Genomic DNA, 8,675 nt, shown 5'->3' on the forward strand with positions numbered 1-8,675 from the left:
CACACACCCAAGACTCTTTCTGAATACATTCAAACCCACACCCTAAACACAGTATCATGATTACACTTCAGCAATTTCAGCATTTTATTTGCATTCATGTGCCTGATTTTGCAAACACAATCCTGTTGAACCTCATTTCTCAGCATTAATAAGGTAGAGCCCTTTAAAGCAGAAAGGGCTCAGCCCTTAATGTGGAGAAGGTAATTAACAAGATTCCTGAAGTGTTCTTGGTTTTAGTCAGCCATTTCATTTCAGATTTAAAGCCATCTACTTTCCTGGATGTATAATGTTCCTATAATTTCAGATTTTAAAAGAATACTGCACCAAGTAAAATGCATAAAACATGAGGCATATGAGCAGAGAAGAGGGTTGAGGGAGAAGGGTGACACCAAACAGCAAATATTTCTAACCTTTAAACAAGAACAAAAAGTCTAAAAAACACAACCTGACTAATTTGCACTTGGAATTTCTGACATAAATGAATGCTCTCAGCAAGTGCATAGCTTGAATGATTTTAGGGAAGATGGCTAACTTAAGCTGGCATGAGTTGGATTGGCAAAACTGGCATTTGGTTTAACACAGAATTAGATTACAAGACATAGTGAAATATTTGCCCATCCCTCCCCCTTGTGTATTGAGTTAAAAGACAGTACCTGAAAAGGCAACAGATTGTTGCCATTGTCCGTCCTGAAGGCATTGTCTTCCATCCAGGATTTGGGGGTTAGGGGAGCAGCCCGTGGGAACTTCGGTGGGGCAATGACATTGCTAGAGAAGGGTTTCTTAAGAGGGGAAATGGGATTGAGTGGGGATGGCACTCCAACACCCACTCCCACACCCACTCCCACACCTACTGCCCTTCGTGGGTCCCTGCCAGCTTGCAGCCCACCCCAAGGATTGGAAGGTGTACTCCAGGCTGCATTTTGATGGTTATTCCAGCTGGAAGGGGAAGAGGTGGAGGCAGAGGATGAGGAAGGTTTGCTGGTCATGATGGGTTGGTGGCTATAAGCAGCATTTCTCTGGGCAAAAGATGCCTGATTAGGACTGACTGGTGATCTCCTTTGCTGCTGCTGGGCTTGCTGCTGTTGTTGCTGTTGGTGGTGCTGAGTCTGGGCTAGGCCGATCTGGGGGGAGAAAGTGCCTCCAAAAACAGGATTGACGTGGTGAGGGAAATTCTGGAAAAGCATTGTCCCATTGACTGGGGTAATTCCTTGGAAAAAGCTATCATCCACTGCGTTCGTGGTCCCAGTGGACCAGGTGCTTCCAAAGGAGGGAGACAAGGAGGTGCCGGCTGTAGGTTCCTGCTGAGGCTGGTGGAAACTTAAGCCCGGCAAGATGGGAGACTCCATCTGCATCTTTTCTTTGCTATTTTGGGCAGGAGCTGCTAAGCCAATGCTAGTCACTGGGCTGCTGTCCTCCGGTTTGGGTGTCTCTGACGTGATGGGTGTAGAAGGGGCTTCTGCTGCGTTTGGATCTTGCCGCTGCTGCTGAGGCTGGGCTTTGCTTTTGTCCATCAGTAAATCATCCTGCATGGTTTGCGCAGCTGAAATGAGAGGAAAGCGGGGGGAGGGGGGAGAGAAGAACCACAAAGACAGACTGTTAACATTCATACGGTTGCTTTAACCTGCTGTTTGCTAGAATTCCACTGCTAGCATAATGCCGCCGCAAGTTGCAAGGCAAGACTAATACGTAATCCCACCCCCCACCCCTCTTCAGGAGTAAGCGGTTTGATTCAGAGCGATCGCTCCACACTGCCTCTAAAAATACATTTCAAGATGCTTCACCCTTTTCGATGTCTTGGTTCCCTTCAGTGTAAAGGAAAGATGTGCTTATAGGGCAGAGATATACAGAAATTTCGCCACGTCTCTTTCTCTTACACCGGAACTCAGAGCTCTCGCCCTGCAATGAGAAACTGATTCTGGTTCCTGTTTTTCCGTACACCCTCCTCCTCCCCTGTTATTTGCATACGTCAATAAATACTGCTGCGTCCTTCAGCAAGGTTAAAAAGACAGCAGCCTTTACTCTTCCCCACCCCCTTTCCTATGAATAGACTTTTAAAGGGGCCGGGTGCCCATTTTGATTAATCAACAAACAGGTTCAACCAAATTAACTAAAAACATTTCAACATTCATAGTCACAAAGCTTGAAATAAACGAAAAACCCAAGCCAAACTACCCAAGCCAAACTATAGCTTCCTTAAACTACCGAGGGGGTGGGGGCGTTGTACACACAGGGTGTACAGTTTTGCTTGTTTTAATAGCGTTTTTGTTTAATCCTATTGATAGCCAATTTTGCTATTTTGTTTCCTACTTGTTTATTCTGTGTTCCTTCCAGTCACGTTAAATATAACGATCTTATAGTGTCTACTCAGAAGTAAATCCCATTGAGTTCAACCCAATTATCTGGGAGTAAGCCCCATTAAAGCAATGGAACTTACTTCTGAGTAAATATATACGTTTGCACTGCTAATCATTCAAGAACGAAATTACTCTGAGCCAAAAAATACTGCAACCCTCATCCCGCATAAAACTGGTAAAAGAATTCAGACGCTGTACCATTTCCCTGTAGGCAATATGCAGAAGCCTTTTCCACGGGTAGGCATGCACGACTACTTAAAATGAAACTGACAATATAAATCACTAGACAGAAAACAAACATAGAAATTATTATTAATAATAATAATAATAACAACAACAACAACGCATTCACTAGGCTTCCCAGTTGCAGGCGAGGTATCAGAGGAAGACAAATGGAAAAATAGGCCAAACAAAAGACAGCCACCTGGGTAAGACGCTGAATAGTATCACAAACTAAACAGACTTATTATACTACCCCCAAATAATGCTGAAGCCTTCAAAATCTAATGTCGTCTCCCTGACCCCCTCCCCACTATTTTAGCCATAGTCTTGTAATCACTCGCCTTTACTATTAACCTGCATCAATACAAAACAGCAGTGGCTTTGAGAAGGATATGAGAATTATGAAGATAGTAACTTCCTTTCTCACATCTACTAAATTCAAAATATTCCTAAATTCAAGATCTCTTTTAATAAAGGTAAATAATTAAGTGAACACAAACAACAACAACATTGTATGGGCACTAATCCACAGTGGGAATATTTCCCAGAAATAAAAGATAAATTTCTTCATTGCTGATCTACATATATGGTCTAAATATAATGCCTTGTGGAGAGGGCATATATAGAGTGTATTAAGGTAAATTCCTAATCCCAAAAGGAGTAAACTAGCGCATCTGTGGCACGCAGCTCTGCTGCTGCTGTAGGGGGTGCAGAGAAACCTTTAAAGCAGCACTGCAGTAAGCCATAATATTACAGCCTTTGTGTAGTTTTCCATTAGCTGCACTCCAATCAAAGTCACCACAATGGTAAGTGTAGACAAAATAAATACAAGAGATTTCATACAAAGAGAAACAACCAGGTAATTTGCCCTCTTCCGACTATTTCACAGCCCATTTAGGAAAACATTTATACAAACAATGGCTCATACTAACATTAAAAATATTTCTTCCAGTATCAGAGATAAGCTGTACTACAGTAATTATTTTAGATATCTTTGTGAACTTCAGATTGACACACTACCTAGCATTGTTTCTACATCGCTTCTGCAGGTAAGATTTCACTACAAATCCACCCCTCCCTGTCAAGGTCAAGAACTACCATTAGGTGAACGCATACAAACCTAACCGAGAAAAATTGGATGTTACTCTGAAAAAACAGGCTGTCAAATATCTAGCATTGGGCTACTATGCAGCGCCTACTGATTCCACCAACCCCTTTTCTTCCAGTGTATGTATTTGTGCCAGTCTAAAGTACAGTACAGGAAAACCAATATCCCCATAATAATACTTCGTTTGCATGCAGTAACCCACGCAGGCAAGGCAGAATCAGTTACCTTCTGAGTATTCTGTATTTAAAGGTCAATAAAGGAAGGGACAGTATGTCTATTTCCTTCTTTCGGGTTTGGTATATGACAAATAGAAATTGCTCTGACAAGAGCACTTTGACAACTGTAAGCTTAAGGCGCATGTGCGCCCACGGAATTGTGGGGATTGAAGTCTTTTCTTGACCAGGGGCAGGCTGGGAGAATAGCGTTGCAAGCATAGAACGCACGTTTTAACAAGGGGAAAAGCGTCCAGCTATAGATATACGGCTCTTCAGGAGAGAAAACTTGTTTAACAGGTACTTTTGGAAACAAGCGTTATTTTATTATGAATGGATCTGTTTGATCATAATTTAGACATGGGTCAAAACCCTCAAGTTTGTTTTCTTTTAACGATTTGACTCGTATGTAAATTAAGATCAAACAGGGTAATAGCTAACAAAGTAAACTGAAGGAGACAGATGGGTATTTTTCAGATGGAAAAAAGACACCTCCCTCGCTCCCTCCCTGAGAGAGAGAGAGAGAGAGAGAGAGAGAGAGAGAGAGAGAGAGAGACTTGATGGTTCAGATTAAATACCTTGTCTCCTTTGCAATGGTAAGGCCCTGAAAGGCAGCCTATACTTTCAATTAATACATATAATAAACATTTACTAGCCACATGCTCTTGAGATGCTTACAAGCAAGGCATATCCATCCCTAGTGCCTGTTCCCTAAACTCTACTAAGTGGAGCCAATATTTTTAGTATTCAATGCTATTATCAAATCACAAATTCTTAAAATATTAACACTGATCCAAATGTCTTGGATTCCCATATAATATGTGGGCAGATATAGTTAAGGGTAATAAAAACACTAATAATTTAAAGTATTTGTTCTTTTACTACACAAGTGAATTCGTTTCTACATCCTATGTATCTGGGCTTTCAAGACCCACAATTCAAAATTCAAATGAATCTGAGTAACCAATGTGCAGCAACAGCATAAATCACTTGTATTATTTCTCTTCCTATGTTATGAATAGGATGGAGTGACTTTTATAAGTTATTAAATGTGTATTTCCCTAATTACTACCAATTAATATTTTGTTTGACAGAGGTACTTGGGAAGAAAAACCCCAAGAGTTTTATATTTAAGTAGCATCAGGTACACTGTGCTAAGATGCAAATAGTTATTTAATTTATTTATTTATATTTCTTGGCCACCTTTCAGGGCAGAAGCCCTCCCAAGGCTTACAACAATAGAATACATAAAAACAGTTAAAATATTATAAGCGATAAAAACATAAACACAATAATAGAGAAATTAAAAAAATAAAAGCCAATGATAAAACTAGCAACAATGGCAATAACAACAGTAGTCATATCAAAAGAAGGCGAAGGTAAAGTAATATGTTTTCAGGGCCTTAAAAGTCTGCAATGATGGAGCATGATGGCCCTCCAATGACAACTTGCTCCAAAGTTGTGGAGCCACTGCAGAAAAGGCCCTCCCACATATGGTAACACACCTAACACCTTTCATGGGTGGGCAAATGAAAAGGGACTCTTTCTGATTTTAAAGTGTGGGCAGGCTGATATGGGTGAAGGCAGTCCTTCAAGTAACTTGGTCCCAAACCAATTAAGGCTTTAAAAGTCAAAAACAGCACTTTAAATCAGGCTTGAAAATATACCCCTCCCCCTCATTTTAATCTGATCTGAGGGAGGCAATGGAAATACTGAATTGGTACCTGGGAGCTATGAGGGACTGGATGTGGATGAATAAACTTAATTCCGTTAAAACTGAATTACTGTGGTTTGGATGACAGATCTGTAGTTGGGAATACAACCTCTCTTGGACAGCTGCATTCCTCCTAAAGATTCAGGTTTGCAGCCTGAGGGTATTCTCTCATTCAATGCTGCTGCTTCTGGTTGTGTAGTTGGTGGTAATTGCCTAGGAGTGTTTTTTTACCTGCTTTCGTTGGTATGCACACTACAAATCACCATCTACCCTAAAAATGTCCTAGAACTTCAATTTGTTGAAAATACTACTGCCACACTGTTGTCTGGAGTAGAGTGACTTGAACATATCACAGCAGTGCTATTTGATTTGCATTGGTTACCATATTAGTTTCTGGGCAGATTTAAGGCTTGTTCCTGCCTTTAAAGTCTCAAATGGCTTGGGATCTGGGTACCCAAAGGAACACTTTCCCCCAATATATCCTCCCCAAGGATTTTATTCAACAGCTGATGCTCTGCTCCTCATTCCTTTGCTAGCTGAATTGTGGTGTGCATTTGTAAGAAACAGGGCCTTTTTGTTTGTGGTGCCATCTCAATGAATTCACCTCATTAGGAAAGTCCACCTAGCCCCATTGCTGAACACCTTCAACACCAAGATCTACCTTTTCAGAAAGGTCTTTAGCGTGGGCCAAGAGCAGACTATGTTGTTTGTTTTTCTTCTGTGTGTTAAGTTCTCCCTTTATATCTACCATTACTTTAGTTTTGATAATAAAGATGCTTATTTTGTTTTTCTAAGCTGCTGTTTCTTGATCGTTTCTATTAATTATATTTTTATTGTTATTATGCCATGTTATTTCAAGTTTCTTCTGAAGAGCATGTGGGGGTGTTGTTGTATGTATGTGCGTATATGTTACAATAAATGATAAGTAGGCATAGGACTGCAGTCTGATTTCCTTGGGATGTAAGGCCCAGAGTTTTGACTATGAGGAAAAAAATGATTTCAATCACGTGAAGTAGCAGTAATTAAAGACACAAAATAGATCAAGATGATTTATATTTAGACTTCATAATTACAACAAGAAAGATTTTAGAGTTTGTCATGCTTATAATACACAGCTATTTGGGTCAATGTATATTAGGGCTGAGGAAGTCATCATAGAAATTAGGCATGTCCTAAATAACTAATGAGAACTTGCTTCCATTTCTAGCAATGGAAAAGGGAGGGATGGCCTAAAATAAAATATGAATGGGGAAGCATTCACAGTACTTACTACTGAAGTCTTAATTGGATCATTAAAGTACTTTACTGGGATGGCTTTTGTAATATAAAAAGTATAATTTGCATTTAAAAGCCAAAACATTTGTTGCTCTCACACCATTGTCAGCAGGTTGACTGGAGAATGGTGGGAGTTGTAGCACCTTTTTCTACCTAAACATGATAGGATTGTGTCCTTAGCTGACGGGACATAGTCAACAAGAAAGGAGCAGTCTTTGCAATTAGCTGGCATTTATTCAATTTTGAGGGAACTATTGTAGCATGTTTCTTGCGCTCAAGATTTTAATAAGATGCAGATCTGCTTAGTATGAATTCCTAAAGCTCTATCATAAAGATGTACAATGCATAAACTAGACCTATGGAAAATACATCATACTCCAATATCATCAGCTCTCTAACCTCCTGGGAGAAGTGTGCTGCAACTTATTACCAAATCACTACTTGCTAAATAGCTGAGCATTTTTAATCAAAGTATTTTTAAGGCAGGGGTGGGGGATAGAGAACAGGAAAAAAAGTGGCAGCATTCTTCTTTCTCATTCCCAAAACATTCCAGAAAGTAGTCCCGCATTGGTTAGTGTTCTTGATTGTTGTTATTTTTTATACTTCTTTCGAATATACCACCTTTTCTTTAGCTGCTTTTTATGAGCATCATCCATGCATAAACTGAATGGGAAGATTTCAACTTTCAGCTAGAAGATTAGTACTATCTGCCTGGATGTTTCTTCCTTCAACATGTATATATGTAAACAAGCATGTATTACCATTTTTAATAAATAAATACCTCAGGTTTGCAGGTACCTCAGCCCTCCAAAGAGGGCTGAGACTGTAAAGGCTACCCCATTGGAACTGTCTATTGCTCCAGAAATTGGGTTGGGGGTGGGGGAGGAAACAGTGCTACATTTAAATGACAACTTTAATATAACCCCCAAGAGAAAGGGAGAGAGAAGTCACAAGCTTCTTGAAAGAGAACATATTCCCACCCAACTTGTACTTAATGTTCCTTTGCCATTTCCTTTAGTGGAAGCAGGCATTTTTAAGCTGTAGCATCTTAATGTATAAAGGAGCAATCAACTACATTGCTTAGAGCTACTACAATGGGATTCTTAAAGTTAGCATAGTCAAGACGTCGCAGTTCTTTAGAAAGCCCAGCCATTCTTTCCCCCAAAAGGACATTTTGCTGTGTGGAGGCTTGGAAGGAGGGAGGATGGTGGAAGCTGTCACCTATTGAATTCACTGGGACAGAGGAGACACACCTGTAAGGGTGGGGGAGGTGGAGGTCAAACGACTACAGATCTCGACTGTAGCGAGGAACACCCCCACCCCCTTAAGAACTCCCTTACTATGCGGGAAACTGAGGTTGTGAAGAGGGTCCACTCATACTGCTCCACACCGTTATGAATGACTCGCCTTTTTCTCCCCATCCCCCAGATAGGAAAGACAATGAGGAACCGGGGTGGAGAAGAGAGACAATCCCCAACCCACCCACCCCTCCCCAGAAATTGACAGTGGCAAGGTGCTGACCTTTCCCGCAGCGAGCGTAGCCATCTCGCCGCGTCCCCAGCCGAAGGCAAAACCCCTCCCGCCACCGCGCTCGCACACAGCTGCGGGTAAGGCCGGGGTAAGAGCAACCGTAACGCGCCCGCCGTTAGAAGAAGAAGGAAGGGGCGGGGGGAGGGGATTTAAATCCCCTCAGGGGTAGCAAGGAACGGGAACTACATCCCCCATGGTGCCTTGGGCGCTCTCTGCAGTATCTCGCTTGGAGTGGGTGAGGCGCAGTGGTTCCTCTGTGA

General features: G+C 41.3%; 1 protein-coding gene across 7 annotated transcripts in view; it reads right to left on the minus strand.

The window, feature by feature from the left end:
- The window catches only part of CPEB3 (cytoplasmic polyadenylation element binding protein 3), a 101,182-nt gene extending 92,615 nt beyond the window's left edge, over nt 1-8,567 (minus strand). For 4 of the 7 annotated variants that reach the window (XM_063132881.1, XM_063132880.1, XM_063132879.1 and 1 more), the window contains exons 1-2: nt 3,910-4,024; nt 654-1,540 (exon numbers count right to left, since the gene is read on the minus strand). In XM_063132881.1, coding sequence (XP_062988951.1) covers nt 654-1,529 — 876 coding nt within the window. In that variant the 5' untranslated portion in view covers nt 1,530-1,540; nt 3,910-4,024. Of the gene's footprint in view, nt 1-653; nt 1,541-1,764; nt 1,934-3,909; nt 4,025-8,406 lie in introns of those variants that run through there. The other 3 variants (XM_063132877.1, XM_063132882.1, XM_063132878.1) reach the window with 3 other exon arrangements.
- Between the last annotated feature and the right edge of the window lie 108 nt (nt 8,568-8,675).

This window comes from Elgaria multicarinata, chromosome 8, assembly GCF_023053635.1.
Source record: "Elgaria multicarinata webbii isolate HBS135686 ecotype San Diego chromosome 8, rElgMul1.1.pri, whole genome shotgun sequence".
NCBI classification, from domain to species: Eukaryota; Metazoa; Chordata; class Lepidosauria; order Squamata; family Anguidae; genus Elgaria; species Elgaria multicarinata.